At 37.9% G+C, this 24,069-nt stretch overlaps 1 protein-coding gene across 2 annotated transcripts in view; it reads right to left on the reverse strand.

The window, feature by feature from the left end:
- dchs2 (dachsous cadherin-related 2) overlaps window positions 1-24,069 on the reverse strand; it is a 64,665-nt gene that overhangs the window by 30,908 nt on the left and 9,688 nt on the right. The window contains exons 2-9 of one of the 2 annotated variants that reach the window (XM_065254782.2): window positions 12,561-12,752; window positions 12,255-12,486; window positions 7,237-7,473; window positions 4,242-5,261; window positions 3,772-3,953; window positions 2,234-2,330; window positions 1,189-1,346; window positions 58-889 (exon numbers count right to left, since the gene is read on the reverse strand). In XM_065254782.2, the coding sequence (XP_065110854.1) occupies window positions 58-889; window positions 1,189-1,346; window positions 2,234-2,330; window positions 3,772-3,953; window positions 4,242-5,261; window positions 7,237-7,473; window positions 12,255-12,486; window positions 12,561-12,752 (2,950 nt within the window). Of the gene's footprint in view, window positions 1-57; window positions 890-1,188; window positions 1,347-2,233; window positions 2,331-3,765; window positions 3,954-4,241; window positions 5,262-7,236; window positions 7,474-12,254; window positions 12,487-12,560; window positions 12,753-24,069 lie in introns of both variants that reach the window. The other variant, XM_065254781.2, reaches the window with a different exon arrangement.

Genomic DNA, 24,069 nt, shown 5'->3' on the forward strand with positions numbered 1-24,069 from the left:
AAAAAGGTTGGAGACCCCTGATCTAGATTCCTTGAAACCATCCAATAAGCAGCCTACCTGTTTTTTCCATGTTAAAGCAGCCCTTCTCATTGCCTGATATAATACTGTATATTAATTGTCCATTACTTCCTTCATCTTCATCTCTGGCTTTTACATGATGAACCAAATGTCCCTCCTCTGTGTCCTCTGAGACAGAAGCTGTTTCCATGGAAACAAACGTGGGGATGTTGTCATTGACATCCAACAGAATCACCTGAGCTATCACAGAGGAGTATTTCTGATCATTAGGGTCATCCACAAGGTCTCTGGCAGTCACTTTAAATACAAAGCTCTCACTGTGCTCACGATCCAACTGTGCATTTGTCGTGACAACTCCAGTTTGAGGGTTGATGTGGAAAGGCAGTTCATCTTTGGCAAGTTCAGAGTCAAAGGCCAAATTGTAATAAAGCTCACTGTTTTGCAGGCTTCCATCTGCATCGCGTGCGTTAAAGGCGTACACCTGTGATCCGTTAGTAACATCTTCATGGACACCAAACACCACAATGTTGTCATTGTATGGGAACCAGGGAGCGTAGTCATTGACATCAGTAACACTGATCACCACAAATACAGTGGCATTGAAAGTAGGAGGGGCTTCTGCATGTACAACCAAAAAATAACGTTGTGTGACTTCATAGTCCAGATGCTGTGCCACATAGAGCTTGCCACTATTGATACCAAACTGCAAAGTGCCATCACCCTCCACAACAGAATATCGCAAGTGTGTATCGGGTGCCTTAGTAATCTCAAGTGAACCAATGACACTTCCAAGCCTCACATCTTCTCGCACGGTGAAATGTCTAAAGCCTTGGAAATCTGAGGGTCCATTTTGTTCGTCAAATGCATAAACCTAGAATAAAAATACACCCTCAGCAACTGAGAAAATTTAAGGGATTTAAAATACACTTTGAACAAGGATTATTCAACTGGGATGAGAAATTAACCATCTTGATCAAGGCATGTCATAAATCAACCTTTGCTGGGCTTGAACCCTCAATCTTTTTACATTAATAATCCAGCTCTTCAAACACAATGCTAGAGCACTTTTCTTTTTATGGTAGACTTAATTTATATTAATAACCAAATATTTTTAACCCCTTTGACACACATATTAGTGTTTTCCCATGTCTAAACTTGGTCTTTGAGCACCTGTATGTGTATAGCTGCAGTCTCTTCCAGAGGTACCGAGCCATTGTCTTTAGCAACCACATTCAGGGTGTAGTGCATCTGAGGGTTTAAGGAGAACTGCTCCGTCACCGTGACATCCCCACTATGGCTGTCAATACTAAAGTGCCCCATGTGATCATCTAAATGTATGCGAAAGAAACACAACACATCACAGATAAAATCATAAGTGTGTAAGCATAATAACATTTTCCTTATTTTAATTATACAGTACTGTGCAAAAGTTTTAGGCCACTATGTCAGCATTAGTTCTGTATTGACGGAAGTTTGAGCAAGAGGAGGAGTTGTCAGGAGTGATGATGTTACTGCGCTCAAGGTCGAAGTGCTGCAAACTAAGAGCTCTTCCAACATTTGATATAGTTCTCATTTTTTTCTGCTTAGAAAATTGCCACGTTTTTTTGTGCCACCATACTTGTGTAACTAATCATGTAACCGTCTTTAAATAGCGAAAACATGTAAGTGTTTGGTAGCTTCTAAATTAATCCCTGTTTGGATCCTAAGGAATGAATGGTGCTAGGCTAAATGCTAACACATTCACCACAAGCTGTAAAATGATTAAGTGCATGCATTGAGAAAGGAGAGGTATGTATTTATTCGTCTAAGTTGAGGGAAGAACATAGTAAAATATTGAAAAACGGTAGCGTTTACCTTTAAAAACTGTGTAAAAGTATAAGTTAAAGTGTCAAGTATTTAGGGTAAACTTAACTTTCACCTAACAACTTACCTTCCACTTCTTACACCAAAATGAAATCCTCATTTCTAATTCTAATTGAATGACTTCATTCTCCTCAAAAAAGCTCAAGATGTGTTTAGTGCCAAGAGAGGTCACACTAAATACTGTCTGATATCTGAAGAAGACATTTGAATTTTGTGTACATAATTTCCTATATTTTCGGACATCAAAACTTTGCTAAAACAACAAAGCTGCTGGTGGTGGCCTAGGACCTGCACAGTACTATATGTTCACTTTACATACAAAGTACAAGTGCCCTCTCTGTATTTTTTTTACCTTTAATGAAGAACTTGACAGTTCCATTTTCTCCAGCATCCAGGTCTTTAGCAAACATACTGATTACAACAGAACCCTCTGGAATTCCTGTCCACACCTGTATCACACCATCAATACATATTAACATTTATACCTTTACACATTTATGCATTTACAGTGTGTCAGAGGTATACATTTTATTAGTTTATCTGCCATTTTAGGGTAACTGCTGGATGACAATGTCAATGTAGTATATTAAGCCATACTTTGTGCTATCACCTTTTCTATCAAACTATCATTTTATGAAATATATATGTATATATATTTATTTATTTATTTATATTTATTTGAACAACACAAATGGCATATGTGTTAAAATAGCTTTCCTTGTAGAGCAACTGGTAGAGCATGGCACAGTGCAGAGATGAAATGGAATGAAAATTTTACATTGTGGTTATAGTGACCAAAATCACCACAATTATCAATATTATTATGGTTTTGTGAACAATTTCTAAAAATTAAAAAAAAGTACTAATGCAAACCAAGTTTAAAATTGATTTCACATGTAAGTGCCATTTTGTTTGCATAAACATCAAATAAATAACATTGACATTAATCATGGCACATTTGGGGTCATGTTCATTTACTTCAGATAAAATACGAGTAAATCAGATTTTCATATAAACACAGAACAAATCAGCTTGTCATCTGTCTGCGTATGTTGTGAGAAATCGGGTGTAATTTATGACCTAGGAGTAAGCATGACACCAGCGCTCACAGCAGTCGAGAAGAAATAAAGAGAGTAGGAAGAAGCTTAAACTCATCAGATCACATAATTTAATTGAAATTGAATAGAAAAGATAGGTCTATCTAACAAAATATTAGGTAAACATGTGTCAGTACAACTAGATTTCTGGATTTCAATTCAGTCAATGAAGCACTATCATCGCAAACACATGGTAGCAGACGTGAATGAATGTGTTTGTCTCATGTTATTGCTTAAATTGGTTGATGCTGGACAGGAGTTTTTGAGCTGTGACACGGTAATTAAACGGTAATTAAAAAGTGATGCGGTAATACTAAACATTGGACATTTTTACCTTGGTAAACCAATAAACTGCTATTTGTAAATCTCTAATAAAGTGGCAAAAACATTAAGATTGTTTGATTCCCAACACTGTCAGAAAAAAATTACAAAAACTTACCTTTTCTATTGCATTTCTATTACATTTTACTGGTACAAAATTGTTCCTTAAAGGTACAGGGTAAAGTATTGTTCCCCAAAAAAGGTACAACATTTCAATGTGTTGTATATCCATAAAGGTACAAAACTAGCCTTTGAGGGTATCACCTCGGTGACAGAAAAGGTACAGATTTTACCTTTTTTTCTGACAGCGAAGGAATCCACATATTCATTAAATAGCTTGCATGACTGCTTCATATGATGTGTAAATGTCATATATGTCAACAAAGAGAATCAATATACAATTCTATAACTCTAAAACTGAAGATTAACTTCAATAAAAAGTACACATAAATGTGTTGTATTTAACCTGTACGTTTAACTGTTTGGTTGCAGGCAGGTGCATGAATTGGGGGGGGTTGTCGTTGATGTCTGTGACTAGAATGTAAACAACACTGGTGGCGTTAAGACGAGGACGACCCTGGTCTGTCACCATCACCCGTAGCACATGTTGTGCTTGCTCCTCACGATCCAAAGCCACCAGGTTTATGATCTCTCCTACAGACAGAGAAAGATAATTTAAAGGGATAGTTCACCCCAAAATTTTAGTTTTACACTTATGTTTTTACAAACCTGTATACATTTCTTTGCCTTGAACACAAAGGAAGATATTTTGAGGAATTTTTGTAACCAAACCAAACAGAGGCCCCATTGACTTTCACAGTAGGAAAAAAGAACACTACGGATGTCAATGGCGCCTCTGATGGGATACCTCTTGAGGTATAAAATGGGATGGATAACTTGAATCTAAATGAAATTCAGTATTAATTTGACAGTTATTCTGACCTGTTCTGGGGTTGATGCTAAAGTGTTTTCCATCAGACAGCAAGATGTAGGTTAACACTGCATTGTTATGAGAATCTCTGTCTGTGGCTTTTACTGTTCCTATTAACCCATGAGGGGATGGTCCCTCCTGCATGCTAAAGAAATACACATCCCTTTCGAATACAGGTGCATTGTCATTCTCATCCTTAACCACAACCACAACAGTTGCTGTGGCAGTGGCTTCCATTGGACCATCTTGCATGCTTGCACAGATGCTGAATCTGTAAGTGGGTTCAGTTTCGTAGTCAAGACGTTGCGATACAAACATCCATCCACTCTCTGGGTGGATCTTGAATGGTGGCACCCCAGTGATAGGTTTAAGAGAGTATGTCATGGCAAAGTTTCCTCTGCTCCGGGCTCTGGAACTATAAGCACGAACTTGAATTACTCTGGTGTCTTTTTGAGCATTTTCTCCAATTTCCACCTGGTAAACCAGCGTTTCGAAGGCTAGTGTGTCTTCTGCAAAGCCTGAAGAGTCCATCTCTATCACAAGATCTAGGGTAGAGTTCAATGAAGGCTGACCCTCATCCTTTGCTATAACACTGAGCTCGTATCTCTGTCTAGAATCTCTAGACAGGTCATTGCTCAGAGTGAGAGTTCCAAGGTGTGGGTGAATGGTAAACAACTGGCTCTTAGGAAGTAACGTGTAGCGAATTTTGCCGTTAAGCCCGCCGTCTCTATCTTCAGCATGTGCAATGAAGAATGGTGTCCCTGGAGGGGTGTTATGTGATATTGTGATGCGCCCTGAGGTCTTCTGGAATACAGGAGGGTTGTCGTTGACATCTGTTATGGAAACATTGACCTGAGCAATGCTGTAGATAGGAAAGGTTCCTGTGTGGAACTGTAAGATCAGGAGAACACAGGAGAGGGACTCATGGTCAAGAGGTTTGTTTGTGGTGATGACGCCCGTCTGGGCATCTACTGAGAAAAGCCCCTGTGGATCACCAGATGAAATGATGTATGAGACTACCTCCACTGAATCTGGAATTAGAAGCAACCAAATCAACATAAATTTGACAAATTGTGATTATGCAACAAAAATTGAGAAAAAAATAAAATAGTGTGTATGTTTTTAAGCATCAAAACTTTATAGTGATCATCTGTTTATCTTAAAAAGGTAGAAACAACATCAAAGAACCATATAACGACTTTAGATTTAAAATTTTCTAAGGGCATTATAAATTTGCAAAAGGAAAAGAATACAAAAATTGCACATTAAAGGGGCAGTAAGTAGGATTTTCCCACATCTAGGGGTGACATTGTATTTTGCATTGAAATAAATAGTGCTCTCTAGCGCCTCACTTTTCCAAATGCGTGTTGCAACTACGGTAGCCCTTATGTACTCACTGATATCCTTGTCCATTTCAGCTGGTTTACGTGTTCTGAAGGAAAACGCATTGTGGAAACGTGTTGCGGTAGGCTAGTGCTTTTTGTCCCTCTCTGCTATTATAGTTTTTCAAGATGGTGGAACGACATGAAAGACTTCTTGGGCTTACCAGTTCAATATAAATAAAGAGAAGAAATTCTAAGCTTACAAAGAAAAGTCGTTTCATTGGCAGAGTTCCTTTGACACCAACAAGGACATATTTATGAAAAGACATTGATTTTGACTAATAAAATACTTAACACATTGTCCCTTTATGGTGGACAGTATGGATTTTACTAGATTTTAAGAATACAGACATATTGGATCTTAAAGAGCTGCACAATGTTTCTTTACAAATTCTCCTATTGCCGTAGTTCTGAGACTTGTTGGGTAACGCCCCCCTTTCAAATCTATAAAATAAATGTGGCGCCCCCTTCAGGACCACCACCGCATTTCCGACTCTACTCTGGAACCCCACTTAAGCCCGGGATACACTGCAGGATTATTGCACTCCTATAAGATGACATGGATCATTTAAACTTGGGTACAACAAGCATGTAGTTGATGTACGATGATGCCACCTACTGAATCAGAGGCTTTGACGGCTGTGTCACATGTTAAAAATTTGTTTAATACTATTTTTTTATTATTTTTTTTATATTTTCTTTTATTTTAAGAAGTAAAGGTACACAAAAAAAAATATGTTTTCTAAAATGTTTTATCTAAACTGACACTAATCTTTGGCAGGCTATTTAAGATTCTGGAATAGGGATCTTACATACTTCTGTAACACCTGTGCTATTTGTAAGATTTATCTATATGTCCTAATCTGGCATTTGAAAGCTCAAACAGACAACCAAAGGCCCCAGAGATTAAAGGATCTGCCTTCTTTCCAAATCAGGAACTCAGAAATTCTTGTTCTTCATCTGTCTTTAAAGAGGATTAATCAGCTAATGTAAATTATAACCTCAGATGACTGTCTAGCGTTCAAGCAGGAGACTAACAATTTGTGTTTGTGTATTTGGCTAATATCCAGTATATTAATCTAATTTTAAAATTATTCAAATTAGTTAATAAACATGTATTGCTCTCTATGCAGAAAATATGTTAAAAATGTACGATTTTTGAAACTTACTTTAAGTAATGACAATGTATTACTAAACAGGTTTAAGAAAATGCTAAATTCTAAAACTCTGGTCTTACAACTTTGCCAGTTAAACATTTAACTCTTTGATCAGCTCATCAATGACTTCCAAATGATGGATGTGGTTTTGTTAAATAATACAACAATCATGTTATCAATCAATCTATACAGTAGCCCCAGAAGGTATTAGGAGACTAAAGACACTTGTATTTCCTACTCTGAACAAACTTCTGCAATTATTTTGGTCCTGAGGTTATTTGGTCCTTCATAATGAACGGAGGGAGTCAGTGCAGCTTACACAACTATATGATAGTTGTATATAGATGTACTGTGTGACTATATATTGCTTAAGAAATGTGTTATCTGTGTTATATTTTAATACAAACCATTTAGTAAGAAAACATCTCAAACAACTAAAGAACACAGTTTGATAGTAGTAAACTCACTGGCAGGTGTAACAGCCTTAACTAAACCGACAGTGGAGCCTACAGGTGCATCCTCAGAGATGAAGAAGCTGTAGTGGGACTTCTGGAAGAAAGCAGGGGGCTGTTCGCTGTACAGGACGCTCATGGTGATATTAGCAGGATGAATGGTAGACAGCCCTCCTCCATCCCGAGCTGAGATGGACAGTTTTACACTGCTACTATGCAGCTGAGACAGTGAAGAGTTCAGGTAGACCGATCCTGTGGAAAAGACAATACCTAAAATCACTTTTCAAATATAGTGGCTGAATATACAAAGAACAAGTTAATTTCATACTAGTGACAGACCAATATATTGAAGTGGTTATTTTGAATATTATAATCATCGGAATCGGCTGATACATTTTTCTGTTTGGACGATAAATCTTTACACTCCTTAAATTCATTGTTTCTTAAGAATATTAGGTCAAATGTGAAGCCAGTGCAGTGTCTGACAGAAAAATGATGATTGTTAAAATCATTACTTGCTATATAATGTTAAGTTTTGTTATGGTACACACAACAACACTCTGGTTTGCAGAGCAGTGCAAACAAATAAAATGTGTTAATATATTTGATAAGTTGGTAGATTCTTTATTGGTGTATAACTTTGACTGGAAAATTGAACACCAATTGATCTGTTTATGGTTCTTTGCAACTTTGACAGATGGTGAAGCGTCTGCTAGATTCTGTCACCTTGGTCTACCTTACAATCCAAAGCATTTGTCTCATTTAATCCCTGTCTTTGTTACTAGCCTCAGGCTGAGGTACCTCAGATGGGACATCACTGTTCTAGATTCAAACAATTGATCAATAATCAACAAACCATGCAGCAGCCAGTTCTATAATCTATAAACAAGTGACTATGTGGGTGAGAGAGTTAAAGCAAGTCCTACAATGTTTTCCCTTAGTAATAGTATGAAAAACGTTTGATTACTGTAATACATCTATTGAGGTTGTAGTCCAACAAGGAAATCAAATTTTGTGCCATGTGTACCTTCTGGAATGATTCTGATTAGTTTAATATAAATACAAATATGTGACGGTGACAGTGTCACATTCCCATTGTTCCTTCCTGTTTCTCCATGTTTTTCCATGCCCTATGAACTCAACTTCAACTTATTTATTTATATAGCACCTTTAATGCAACTGTGTTGCCCAAGCTGCTGCATAAATCATACATGTTAATGTACCAAACACTTTTATAAGCAAAACAAAAACATATAAAAACCAATAAAACTAAAAAGAATAAAAAAATGTAAACCCAATGAAACATTTACAAGCAATCACTCCATTTCAAATGCCAGACTAAAAAGATAGGGCTTTAACTGAGACTGAAAAACCATAACAGAAGGCGCTTTCCGAATGTACATAGGCCAGGGGTGGGCATCGAGGGCCACAGTCCTGCAGAGTTTAGCTTCAACCTTAATCGAACACACCTGAATGTCATTTCCAAACAGTCCTGAAGACTTCAATTCGATTTTTCAGCTGTGTTTGATTAGGGTTGGAGCTAAACTCTGCAGGGCTGTGGCCCTCAGGACCAGGAGTTGCCCACCTCTGACATAGGCAGACTATTCTGTAAATATATTCAATATTTATGGGGCTCTAATGAAGAATGTCCGTTCCCCATTAGGCTTCTTTTTAGATTTTGAAACAGACAGCATCAGATGGTTTGTTGATCTTAGCGATCTTGCAGGTGCATAGCACTCTAAGAGATTTGAAATATAATTTGACGCATACAAGGCAAAAAATGTGGGGCTCAAAAAAGAGCCCTGGGGGAGGCCATATTTTTAAGGTGTCACAGGAGATGAGACATTGTCAATGTTCACATTAAAGATCTGTCCTTAAAATATTACTGAAACCATTTGAAGACAATACCACTAAAGCCCACCTCACCCTTCAACCGATTTAAAAGAATGAGATGATCCACAGTGTTGGATGCGGCACTGAGGTCTAGCATAATTAGCACTGTAGCTATCCCAGAGTCCGCTGCTATTAACAGATCATTTAAGACTTTTACCAAGGCGGTCGCTGTACTATGGCCGGTTCTAAACCCAGATTGGAAATTATTCAAAAGATTGTTCTCCTTTAAAAAGGGAGTGATTTGGGATACAACTGCCTTCTCTGTAACTTTAGACAAAAAAGGAAGTTTAGAGATGGGACGGAAATGATTCAGTTCTGAAGTGTCTAGGCCAGGTTTTTTAATTAAAGTCGACACTACTGCCTGTTTAAGACACAATGGAACCCGACCAGTTGTTAAGGAGCTGTTCACTATAATATGGAATATAGTGCTGAACATATCTTTCAAAAACCGTGGAGAAACAGAATCAAGTGATGTAGAGGAGGGTTTCAGCTGCCTGACAAGGTCTGCCAGAGCTGGGAGAGAGACCGGATCAAAGCTATCAAGTTTACATGAGGCTAACACAGGGACATCCAAACCAACATTAGCGATGGAAATGCATTCTCTGATCTGTTCAATCTTTTTAACAAAGAAATTCAGAAAATCCTTACTGGTAACAGGGATAGGATCAGAAAAAGCAGCATTCTCCGGGTTTAGCACAGTGTTAATTGTGCTAAACAAGATCTTTGAAACCTATTAATCAAATCTGAGAAATATTTAAATTTTGCGGTTTTTACAGCACACTGATAATTACTCAATGAGTCTTTAAATATGTCATAGGACAGGGGTTTTCAAACTTTTTGTGTGTGTGGACCACTATTTGTAATCAAGAATTTTCGCGGACCACCTCATAATGCTTATTATAAAATATGTCTACACAAAGTCCTGAATTAATCTGCACATCTAAATAGTCTTACTAGCACTAAAACTATAACTGGTCATCACATCAGTACAACAGGTTTCTTAACCTTAATAATTATTTATATACATATTCTTAGTGTTGGGAAAGTTCACTTTCTACATGAACTAGTTTAGTTCACAGTTCACAAATTTTAAAATGAACTAGTTCAGTTCATAGTTCATATTTGAAAATGTTAAACTAAGTCACAGTTCCAAAAATGAACTAATTTATAGTTATTTTTTTTAAATGATTGCCATTATAACCCATATAGAACCACCACAGACAGCAATTATTTGATCAGTTTTAACACTGAAGTTAAATGCGTCAGATTTCATCTTCATGTCCAACTTTAAATCCTTATCCAACCAGGGTTTACATTAGCATTGACTGTCTTTTAATTTTTGAATTTGCTTACACATACCTGAAAAGGCTAGCCGGGTGGGGGTCGCACCCCGGGCGAGAAGCGCTGAGAGGCATTGCGTGTTTGACAACTCGCAGGTATTGCACACCACACGTGCACGTTAAATAGCGTGAGCTTAGTCAAAGTCTATTTCAAGATCCGAAATATGCGTTAGCAGCCTATGTTAATCGTTAACGATTTAGGAAAAATATGATGTTATTTAATGTTAAACTATTTGAGTTGCGCGGCAGGAATTTCAGCAGCGTCTGTGTTGTTGTGATGACGCATGCAGCGTGACTGGTGAACACCGAGTGGTGGCGGTGTTGCCAGATGGGGTGTTTTTGTCCGCTACACATTAAGGCCTGTTTACAGTGTGTTTTAATCGGGTTTTCGCCTGGAAGAATATTCAAATCTGGCACCCTATTGAACGACGTTAAACTGAGAGAGCGTGCCGTTCACAGGCACCAGAATGAATGAGTTCACAGTAACGTTTATTAGGCAGCAGTACACGTTCGCCCAAAATATGAACGAGTTTGTATATTAAAATATGCATATTCTTATTTTGCCTTTTCACGGACCACCTGCAGTACCCTCACGGACCACTAGTGGTCCGCGGACCACAGTTTGGGAATGGCCGTCATAGGATATCTGAAGTCTGTTTCTCCTCCATCTGGTTCGGCTTTCCTACAGTAATTTCACCCTTCAACTTAATATAACGACTACAAAACAGTGATTCGAAATACATAATGACATTGCTTTACCCGGTTAAAGAGGTTATTGGCTCTTTTAACTGCAAGCTGGGACTTTCATTCCATTCACTGTCATAGTATGCCTGCAAGAAAGCTCTTGCGAATGTTTTAAATGAAGAATTAAATGATAGGAAAATAAAGAGTTTCGTTGCAAAACGAGATAACTCCGTTTTTAACATTTTTCTCAAAACATGTTTATTATTATGTTATCAAGTTATTATTTTGTTTTATGGTGCTACTTAGCTTCTTAGCTATTTAAGTTATGAAGGTTTAAATCAAAACAAATCAACTGCAGTTAAATTGATATTAATTGGAATGCACAACCGAAAACCGAGATTTCTGAAAAATTATCTCGTTTTGCAACGAAATTTTTCAAATATTAAACCGTTTTTAATATATGACTAGTATTACACAATAGAAAGCAGTCACCCTAATTTATTATAAAAAAATCTACATTATATCTACACAATAAACCTAAAATTCACACTGAATTTCCTAAAATATAAGTGCATTAAATAAAAGGCATAATATAAGTGCTTAGCTCACATCTTTGCTGGCACTCTCTATAAAAGTGTCAGTCCACTCTCAATCTCCATTCATGACTAGTAAGGATTTAAAAAGGTGCTATGTAATCCACAGGCCTCCTGCTGGGACATGACATACGTGGTTACTATATCTGCTACAGACAACGCTTAGCCCCACACTCAAGACAACCGCATCTGAATACTCATTTTAAACTAATTGGTGTACATGGAACAAGATAACCCATGAGTATTGTTAGTATTGCGGGGTTAAGAATGACACAGAAATTGTTTCAACTTTGTTGATGTTTTTATAAAATGGCATAATGCAGCTTTAAAATAACAGACTATCTGAGCCTTCTCCAAACCACTAAACCCTGGAGGTTTTCACTGTAAATTAAGGCCCTGTCCACACGTACATGGGTATTTTCAAAACCATACCTTTGTCTATGCGGTATCACTTTAAACAGGCAGAATTTACATTATGTGATGTTTTTTAAGTCCCAGTGGATGTTAACTCAAGGCATGTTACCTGTTGACTGGTCCACGCTGAATAAAGAGGCAGAATCTCCAGGTAGTAGCTCATAAGTGATTTCCCCATTGATGCCAGAATCCTGGTCAGAAGCAAATACGCTGAGGAGTTCAGTGCCAGGCTGGGCATGGCAGCTTATGCTTGTGATATATCTCTCAGGATTAAAAACAGGAGAATTATCATTCACATCCTCCACATCGATGTGAACGAATGTCTGCGAATTAAGACCATCCTATTGAGAAAGAAAGAAAATAATTTCAGACGGTTTCTCCTTTTTTACTTTATATTACAATACCTTTAACTTACTTGATCTTCAGCTTTAATTAGCAGGTCAAAGGTCACAAAGCCAGCTTCATAGTCAATGTCCTGGGAGACACAGATTTCCCCTGTAACAGAGTTGATGTTGAAGAAAGGGTGGGCATCCTCGCTAATGTAGCCATCACAGAGCGAATACTGCACTTTTCCAAACTCAGCATCATCAGCATCTGTGGCAGTGACCTGGCTCAGATTGAAATGTGATCATTAAGGTTAATCTCATTTAAAGACTTATTCAGACCTGTAGTGTAACCAAGAACTAATAGGAAATATAGCTGCAAGCAGCAATTGCGGGGTCAAGCACCTTCAGCGCAATGAGCACCCAAAGCACAGCAAAAACCACACGACGCAGCAAATGCGCAAAGCGCAGAAAGCGCGCAATACAGAGCCCGAACCCGAAGCAAAGCAAATGCAGAGCAGAACCACTGCAGTGCGGAGCAACAACAGTAAAGATGGCAAAAATATAACACGTGTGGAAAACCAGACAGGTCGAGAAGAACGTGTTAAAGGGAACACAAAAGGAAATCTCAATAAGTGAAAGTAAGAGCTGGGATTCGAACCCATGACCTCAGGTTCCCAAAGCAACGCACTAACCGCATGCGCCACTGAGTAAACGATTAAACCACTGAGTTGGTGTGTCCAAGCTATAGAATAGAGATTTAGAGCTGTAAACATTGATATCCAGCAATTACCAAACGTGCAGAAATAACAACAGAGAGCACAAATAACTGAAATACAATGTATTGTATGAAAATCACAAAACTTAAGTGAGAAAAAAGTTAAGACAAAATATCACTGCACATGGGGTTTGAACCCATGACCTCAGAATCTCATGGCATGTGGTTAACCAGATGCGCAACTCAGCTAACACAGCTCAAAGGGCAGCAAAAAACAGCTTAGGTGCTTCAAGGATTGACGTGTGCCAATCAACACAGATGCAGAACTGACAGTGCAGAGCAGAACTATCAGAAATACAATGTATATGGGAATCAAAAAGCTCAAATGAGATTGAAGACAAGAACATCATTCTGTATAGTAATGCTATACAATGTAATATACAGTCACATTAATTTACTATGACAAATAGACAACGTCACAGGCACGGTCAACTTTGGAGTGGTATTTCTAAGAAAGAGAACAGAATATCAAAAATCTGTTCGGTCATTTCTGTGCGGATTGCTCCAAACATTATACGAGCAGTACCTGGCATAAAATAAACAACATTTGTAAAAGGAGTAGCGAAAAAATAATCTACCATATGCTTTACAATAACACATGAACAGAATGTTGGAAAATGACAAACGAGGCATCGTTGCAATCGGCATAAACCAGTGAATACAATTTCACAAAGAAATTAATATCAGACAAAGTATTCAGAAGTTATAAGCAGTTCCATGAGAACTGTTATAGTTTATAACCCCTAGGTGGCGCTGTACTCTGACTTCCCAGGTACCCTCAGGACATCATGTCGAAGCTCCTTACTAATTTTTGCGCGGATATGTCCAATAGTTCAAAAAATATAACAAATTATGTGAAATTTCAAAATGGCGGACAGGCGGTTCGGTCAAACCCGGCATAATACACATCGACAGATGCGGCATGAGGTAAGCAATCCATAGACATCAAGATCATAATTTTCTGACAAACAGTTCAGAAGTTATGGGCAAAAATAGCCTATTTTATTATCTCATGACCCATAGGTGGCGCTGTCACCAAATTTGGCATGGACCCCAAGTTCATGGTCCACATGAAGTGTACCAAATTTCATTTCAATTGATCAAAGAATGACTGAGCTACAGCTTCAGAACCATTTTTGCGTCAACCTCGTTAAGTTTGCGCATTTATTACTTTTGAACAAAGATAAATATCAAAATTCTGTTCAGTCATTTCTATGCGGCTTACTCCAAAGATCATCTGTGCCAAATCTCATAAGAATTGAACAACATTTGAAGGAGGAGTAGCGAAAAAATGGAATACTGTACATTTCAAAATGGCCGCTACTGTAATGGGTGGAGTTTTACTGTAAGGTATTAAAATCAACAAGCATGAGGAGAGCAATCACGTGTACTAAGTAGAATTTTCATAGATCAAGCGGATCAGAAGTTATAACCCTTTGAACATTGAATTTTTGAACTGCTGGTGGCGCTATAGAGTTAGTACTAGAGACCCCATTTTTGGTCACATGACTTTTTAAGACCACCACTACAACTGTGCCAAATTTCATCATTTTCCTATGTACGGTTCATAGGGCTGCCATAGACGCCTATGGCTAAGAAGAAGAAGAAGAAGCAGAATAATAATAAATATAGCTGCAAGCAGCGATTCGGGGCCAAGCACCTTCAGCGCAATGAGCACCCAAAGCACAGCAAAAACCACACGACGCAGCAAATGCGCAAAGCGCAGAAAGCGCGCAATACAGAGCCCGAACCCGAAGCAAAGCAAATGCAGAGCAGAACCACTGCAGTGCGGAGCAACAACAGTAAAGATGGCAAAAATATAACACGTGTGGAAAACCAGACAGGTCGAGAAGAACGTGTTAAAGTGAACACAAAAGGAAATCTCAATAAGTGAAAGTAAGAGCTGGGATTCAAACCCATGACCTCAGGTTCCCAAAGCACAGCAGTTACCGCATGCGCCACTGAGTGAACGATTAAACCGCTGAGTTGGTGTGTCCAAGCTATAGAATAGAGATTTAGAGCTGTAAACATTGATATCCAGCAATTACCAAAAGTGCAGAAATTACAACAGAGAGCACAAATAACTGAAATACAATGTATAGTATGAAAATCACAAAACTTAAGTGAGAAAAAAGTTAAGACAAAATATCACTGCACATGGGATTCGAACCCATGACCTCAGAATCTCATGGCATGTGGTTAACCAGATGCACAACTTAGTTAACACAGCTCAAAGGGCAGCAAAAAAACAGCTTAGGTGCTGCAAGGATTGATATGTGCCAATCAACACAGATGCAGAACTGACAGTGCAGAGCAGAACTAACAGAAATACAATGTATATGAGAATCAAAAAGCTCAAGTGAGATTGAAGACAAGAAGATCATTCTGTATAGTAATGCTATACAATGTAATATACAGTCACATTCATTTACTATGACAAATAGACAATGTCACAGGCACGGTCAACTTTGGAGTGGTATTTCTAAGAAAGAGAACAGAATATCAAAAATCTGTTCGGTCATTTCTGTGTGGATTGCTCCAAACATTATACGAGCAGTACCTGGCATAAAATAAACAAAATTTGTAAAAGGAGTAGCGAAAAAATCATCTACCATATGCTTTACAATAACACATGAACAGAATGTTGGAAAATGACAAACGAGGTATCGTTGCAATCGGCATAAACCAGTGAATACAATTTCACAAAGAAATTAATATCAGACAAAGTATTCAGAAGTTATAAGCAGTTCCATAAGAACTGTTATAGTTTATAACCCCTAGGTGGCGCTGTACTCTGACTTCCCAGGTACCTTCAGGACATCATGTCGAAGCTACTTACTAATTTTTGCGCGGATATGTCCAATAGTTCAAAAAATATAACAAATTATGTGAAATTTCAAAATGGCGGACAGGCGGTTCGGTCAAACCCGGCATAATACACATCGACAGATGCGGCATGAGGTAAGCAATCCATAGACATCAAGATCATAATTTTCTGACAAACAGTTCAGAAGTTATGGGCAAAAATAGCCTATTTTCATATCTCATGACCCATAGGTGGCGCTGTCACCAAATTTGGCATGAACTCCAAGTTCATGGTCCACATGAAGTGTACCAAATTTCATTTCAATTGATCAAAGAATGGCCGAGCTACAGCTTCAGAACCATTTTTGCGTCAACCTCGTTAAGTTTGCGCATTTATTACTTTTGAAAAAAGATAAATATCAAAATTCTGTTCGGTCATTTCTGTGCGGCTCACTCCAAAGTTCACCTGTGCCAAATTTCATAACAATTGAACCAAATTTGAAGGAGGAGTAGCGAATAAACGGAATACTGTACATTTCAAAATGGCCGCTACTGTAATGGGTGGAGTTTTACTTTAAGGTATTAAAAACAACAAGCATGAGGAGAGCAATCACGTGTACTAAGTAGAATTTTCATAGATCAAGCGGATCAGCAGTTATAACCATTTGAACATTGAATTTTTGCACTGCTGGTGGCGCTATAGAGTTAGGACTAGAGACCCCATTTTTGGTCACATGACTTTTTAAGACCACCACTACAACTGTGCCAAATTTCATCATTTTCCTACGTACGGTTCATAGGGCTGCCATAGACTCCCATTGGGGAAGATGAAGAATAATAATACTGACAGTTCCAATAGGTGCCTCAGCACCTTCGGTGCTTGGCCCCTAATAATAATAATAATAATACTAACAATTACAATAGGTGTCTCAGCACCTTCGGTGCTTGACCCCTAATTACTCATCACAGAAAATGTGATGGTCTATGTGGCAATTGCATACCATACATAAAGGAAAAAAACTAGTTAAAAAATAATATTTTGACATTTAAAGCACCTTTAAATCTTTTTGAAACTACCTAAAAACCTATCATCAACCACCTAAATGACTCACCACAGCCAAGGAAAGATCCAAAAGCTCTTGAAACATCGTTCAGATTTTACTTTGGACGACCATTAAATAACAGCACCATGTAGGTAATGCAGAATTTAGAGTGATCTGCAGGTGCTGAAAGACTCTTACAAGGCACTTTGCTTTAACACAGCTTAAGACACTTTAGTCTAATCGACAAGGTGTCTTTTCCAACAGCTGGAGCCAAATACTTCTTATTCCATACTTCTTATTCACCACGATATTACAATAGTGAAAGCGCAAAGTGAAATTGACATACTGGCCAAGTTATGGTACCCATACTTGGAATTTAACTTCTGCATTTAGCCCATCCATGCAAATACTGAACACATCAATTGCTAATCATGAACACACACACCCAGAGCAGTGGGCAGCTATCACTGCAGCACCCAGAGAGCAACTTGGGAAAACATGATTTGCTGAAGGGCACCTCAGGTGCAACCTGCTGGCTATGAGAATCAAACCACTAGGAGCGGTGAATCAAATAGTCAATTTTAACTTGATAATTTGTTATATAAGAGGTCATCATACTTAAATGAACATCCTGCAAGTTTCAGAACTGAAAATGTCCGTGCTAATGGAATATAACAGTTTTTGGCACCAAGCCAGTATTACGACCGAGTTAGGAATTCAGAGAAATATGACGTCAAAGTAGAATTGAGGCACCAAGCCAAATACAACGACCACTTTTGTAGCCCAGTCCCACAGCTTTGCGTGACACACGTGTGTCTCAACAATCAGTAAACATGTCTTTAAAGATTGCCAAATGTAACCAAAATAACTTTTAAATAAATTTTTTCTGAAAGACTTTTATTTTGACGAGGTGATCTGTTACGATAGAGTAACCATGGAAACGGAGTTTTAGTTTTCAGTTGTGGAAGAACCGTCTATGAGAAGAACACAGACGTTGTATAACCTTAACTCGGAGGCTCGGAACATAACATTAGGAATGTGTGAATAAAGGTTGTTTTTGAAGAAGTTCCAGCTCGCGTGGGGAGTGTTTGATTACCTCGGATTCATTTGTAAAGAAGTCAATGCTGGATTTGCAGAGAGACTGTGATTAAAAGCACCACTAATATTGGATCTGACGAAATGACACAGCAGTATACACAGTAAGTAAGACATTTTACTTTATTTAAGTTACTGCGTTTCACTATTGCTTTGTTAGAAGAGATCGCTTGATATGTCCTGTTGTAACATCCGTGTCTAAACAAGAATATTTGACTATTTTAATTCACTTAAAACATTAAAAGATTAATAAAGGTACAACACTTAACAATACGATTGTAATTTAACGGTAGAAATATACAAAGTTAGTGATAAGGAAGGACTTATCAGCCGCAATTTAGATTATGATGCCCACTTACTGTGTTGTATACGGTAATTTCGGCAAGTTGCGTTTGAAAGGTCAAACACTCAACAAATATTTTTTTATCATATAACTGTGGTATGTAACGTTACGTTACCCTTATAAGTCACACCATGTTGGTGATTGGAATGTCTTTAAAATGATGTAAGTGAAGTCGTACATTGCTAATACTGCATGATTTCATTGTATGGCTGGAAGTGTGTATAGTAATTTTCTTGTGGACTGAATAAAGTCTACAATTGGCATTTCTTTTTACGACAAAACCCAGCACCGTGTTTTAATTCTTGACGTGATCTTTATAGGCTTCTGTATGATTGTTAACTGGACTGCACATTGAACTTGAAAGCGCGACGCTCATATCCGATAGCGCACGTGCACAGGCAGAGCTTAAACGACTTCATGTTCGCGTCTTTTTGGCTTAAACGGACAATGCTCATGTGTCAAAAAGCTGTCTTTGTGATTTTCATAGTAAACATGTGGTTACTGTACGTCTTAAACGAATAAACATTGTATTGCATTCGGTCTTATAATAAGCATAAACTGTCTCTGTCATTAAAGTTAATTAAATATATAAAAAATAAAACGTTTGTATTTTCGTAAATAAAGAATAATCCACATTTACTTTAAAAAACATTTGCCAAACATCCTTTGTGGTGAGCTCTGCTATTTGAAATAAGTTTAAGGTTTATCATGGAATGTAGATGATCTTTTGCTTCATTAAAGGGATAGTTCACACAAAATTAAAATTCTGAAAAATGTTGTTCTAAACCTGTATGAATTTCCTTTTTCTGATGAACACAAAAGAAGATATTTTGATAAATGATGGTAAGCACACAGCTGATTTTAACCATTGACTTCCATAGTAGGAATAAAAACAACATGATGGAATTTAATGGATATACCATTAATTGTGTGCTTATCATCATTTATTAAAATATCTTATTTTGTGTTTATCAAAATAAAATAAACTTATACAGGTTTAGAACATAAGGGTGAGTAAATGATGACAGAATATTCATTTTTGGGTGAATCCCTTTAACAGAAATACAGCAGAAATGTTTAAAATTCACCCTTATTATGTTTACATCTTATAATGCATTAATTCATGCTTTCTTGATACATAGTTACACATCGTTTTCTTTCATGGACTCAGTGTTTCCCATAGATCTGAAATTTACTTGTGGTGGTAGCTGGTGAAAAGGGCAATCATTATCCACCGACAAAAAATGGTCTACTATACATGTGACAAAGAACTAATAATGTGTGACACAACACAATACTTTGATTTATTAAACATTAATATTAATTTCACATTATAGGTCATTAATCTAACCACCCCAAACTTTCTTTGCCATAAACAAAGCTGACACTGTTTGTCAAAGCACCACGAAAACACTTAAGTGAAGTAATTTGATGACACCTTTTATCAAACTCAATATAATACAATACTATGTACAGTATATTAATTGACAGTGCAGGTCTATAGATTATAAATGTGACTGATGTTATAATGGTAATAATTTCTATTAGATAGGCACTTTTCTGCTTCTGCTTTCTATTTCTCTTTTGCCGATTAAAAAAGCTTAATCCACTAATTATTTCAGATTTAAAAGTCTACTTGCTGTCCCGATGACAGAATTTACATTACAGCTTTGCGTTTTATATATCCTGAGTCAGCTTGAGCTTTTCTCGTTCAGTACTAGCACTGCTTTTTGCTACAATCTCTATGCAAACTGTTTAGATTTAGTAAAGATATGGTATATTAATAATAAGATTTAAAAAAAATGGGATAAAGAAAATGAAGCGGCGCGTGGTCTGAAACAGCACTCGAGCTTTAGCGCCAGCCCCGCCGCTCCCATAATGCGCATCATGCGCTGTGCGTAGGGTATCAGGTGCTGAGGGGGCACCAAAAATAGCCTAATGAAAAAAAATTATAATCCTGATATTATTCAATTAAGCCTATAGAAATATTATTAGGCACATTTATCCATGTATATGTTACAAAAAGGGGGGAACGAGATCATTTAATTGCTCTAGTCTATAAAGTATGCCCCCCAGCCTTTGATGGTCCGTGCCGGTTGATCGCGCAGGCGCCTGACGAAGTTTGACAGAGACTGTTTCTCAATCCGAAGGCTGCAGCCTCCAGAGGTCGCATTTATAGTCTGCATACGTCATCAAAACTTTCTAATTTCGTAATATTAACGATTATAAAGTTGACTATTTTTCTTAGTTAATCGTAAATTGTTGTAATATGCTTATGACTAGCTAATGTAATGTTCAGTTAACTGAAATAAACCACGCTTGATGACGTATGCAGCCTGCATATGCGACCTCGCGAAGGCTGCATCCTTCGGATTGAGCTATGGCCAGTCAGTAGGCAACTTTTGGAAATAGCCCCGAAAAGACAGCAGGAGTCAGGATCGGAAAAAAAAAAACTGCGGGATGATACCCGTGCATCACTTGCAGATAAGTCCATCATGTTTAATCATTCACTCCTAAATAAGGGAAATGCGCATGGGCTGCAGCTGCTGCTAATCGTAATGCGCCTCGAACTTGTACTGACATTAATGTTAGCAAACGATGTTGTTATAATTTATAACTTTAGTGCAAGCTTAATTTAGATTTAACTGTAAAACATTACCTATGCATATGCATTTTACAAATAACTGACGCAGCTGTTAATTTCTTTACTACGTTTCTTTAGATATTGAGCAGTAGTTTATTTTGACGTGACGGTGGTTAATACTTTCTCAGTAAAAGTTAACGTTAGCAGTCACTACACATGGTAGGCTAACAATTCATGGCTCTTAAATATATATAAATATAAAATGTCATTATATATGATATGAAGCAAACATTGTGACACTTAGTTCTCTGAATCTTTGTTTTATTTAAGAATATTGAGTATTCTTGTTTACCTATTGATGTTTATTTAATGTAATTTATTTAAAGTGACATTGCACTTGGGAAAAACATGTCTGGATTATTTTGATCATTTAAGTTTGGTAATTTTTTTCTATTTTGCTATTCTATAAAAGTTTGCACTTTCAAATGTGTAGTGTGTGTTGGCTAAAGCTGTGAAGATTTTACTTTCTGCTATTAAGCTATATGTTTGGTAATAAAAAATTAAACTGGCAAAAACAAGCGTTTTTTTCTCAGGGTCGGGGGCATTATAAAGGAATTATGCTTAGGGCACCAAAATGGCTAGCAGCGGCACTGTTTAGCGCGGTAGCGCTCGCGGCCGTTCTCCGATGGACTCGGGTTTTAAACATAATATTAATCAAAACTCAGCTCAAGTTCAGAAACATGAAAGGATACTATGTGACACTGAGGTTGCTTCGCCTCGCACCCAAATTCATTGAGAAACAGAGAGCACGTGAACGGACACTCAATGGGAGAGACACAACGTGCTTGCACGCAAAATGAAGCCAACTTGGATGCTATAAACACATATGCACATAAGCATATGCAACCATTTTGGCCGCAGTGTAGTTCCCTGGCTGCTCCGTATGTGCTGCTGTTGATCCAGTTTGCCGCGCTGGATGATGAGTTTATGACGCGTACATCATCTTCACGGTCCCACCTCTCTCTCTCTCTCTTTCTCTCTCTCTCTCTCTCTCTCTCTCTCTCTCTCTCTCTCTCTCTCTCAACAAAACACGGGTCATCCAGTCGAGTTCAGAAAATACGGAAATTCGTAAAGTGATTTTTTTTTCTGGGCGGGTCGCAATTTACCTGGGCGCAGCGCCCAAGTAGAGCCTATGTATGGGAAACACTGTGGACTATGGACCCCCTTTCATGAGCTTTGGCCACCCCCTGGCCTGAAATCACTAATACATCCTTTAAAGTATATAATTAAGAACGTTTTTGGCATTTATTTGAGATACATTATGGTCTTTATTAATCAAGCAACAGAAACTAATCATTAGATTAATCGTCCAATTAGTCGTTAGATTAGTCGACTAATCGGAAAAATAGTCGACAGATTAATCGTTTAATAAATAGTCGTTTACCCCAGCTCTAGCGCTTACTGTGTTATATACAGTAATTTAGTTTTGTTTAAACTTTACTATACGTATTGTCATTTATGTGTATCATCTTTAGCACCCAGAATCTTTTGTGTCTTAAACATATATGTGTTCACCTGCTATTTTTACACATTAATGTTTTTAAAACATTTCCCCACGAGGAATGAAGCTGTCCAATCATAGCAGTGGGCGTTTACGTCTAGGTCTTCAATGCGGCCCGCCCCTTCAAACAAACCATTTCTCAAGACAGCCACTAATCCATGTTACAAAATAGCGCATAACTTATTGCTTTTGATGTTATTGAATGTAAAAACCATGCGAACATCATAAGTAGACATCAGACAACAGTATAAAACAATAAAATCGACAAATTCACCGTCCCTTTAAGTGGGATTTTTCCATACAATAAATGAATAAAAAAACATGAACAGTAAACATGTGGACGTCATTGCTTTCGGTGCTGCGCGCATAGGATTGTGGGTGATTTCAGCGTGCAAAGAGCACGAAGGATACACATATGCATCCTTTCCTGTATATGGGATATTTCTCAAATGAAGGACTCAGTCCTTGGCTGAAATTCCGAGGATCCTCAACACTGGAACAGTCCTTCGACGGACGTCGATGACGTAGCATCCTCGAAATTCTGGCTTCCGAGGATCCTTCCTTGACATTGAGAAACAGCCAGAGCTTTTGCAACCAAATTCATCGAGAAACAGAGGGCACGCGAACACACACCGAACTCATCGGGAGAGACACAAAGTCATTGTCACGTGAAAGTGCCAAAATAATTCTGGAAGAGAGTTTTCTCCGCTGTCTCTGCCATGGTTTTGCTTTCTCACTCCAAAATGGATACAACGTTATCTATTACAGACAACAACAAATAAGTTTTGCCTTGTTGGAATAAAAGCGTTAACGTCTCCCCACCACCTCTTTTGAAAAGTAAAATAATTAAATAGATATCAATTCTGATGTAAACAAATCGATTTTAAAATCGTTTAAGAAAGAATCGCAATCGTTTGGTGAATCGATTTTTTTTCTCCCACCCCTGCTAGAAAGACTGATGTACTTCAAGTGTAACTATAAAGAGCCAATGAATATTCACATGCAGCATTTACATCTGCCGACCACGTCCCACCGGGGGAGTATGAATAGGCAGCAGGTGCATTGCATTTTCAGGTTTTCGCTGAGAAGCCAAGCCAAAGAAGACTGGCCACTCAGCAGTGGTACAGTAACCGTGGTGAGGGAAAGTAACATGTTACAGGACGTTACATTCATAACCGAGACGTTCCCTTTCAGATGTCACATCGATGACAGACGAATTGGGAATCCCTAACAAAGCACCACTGGTGCTGCCCCTTCCTGTGCCCTGCATAACCCTCCCGGTGTCTCTTGTTAATAGAGTAGCCAGGACAGGGCCTTATGCAGAAAAGGTTGGTCACTGCTGTTCAATTAGTGACACTTAGATCAGGGGTTTTCAAACTTTTTGTGTGTGTG

This window comes from Paramisgurnus dabryanus, chromosome 4, assembly GCF_030506205.2.
Source record: "Paramisgurnus dabryanus chromosome 4, PD_genome_1.1, whole genome shotgun sequence".
In the NCBI taxonomy this organism is placed as follows: domain Eukaryota; kingdom Metazoa; phylum Chordata; class Actinopteri; order Cypriniformes; family Cobitidae; genus Paramisgurnus; species Paramisgurnus dabryanus.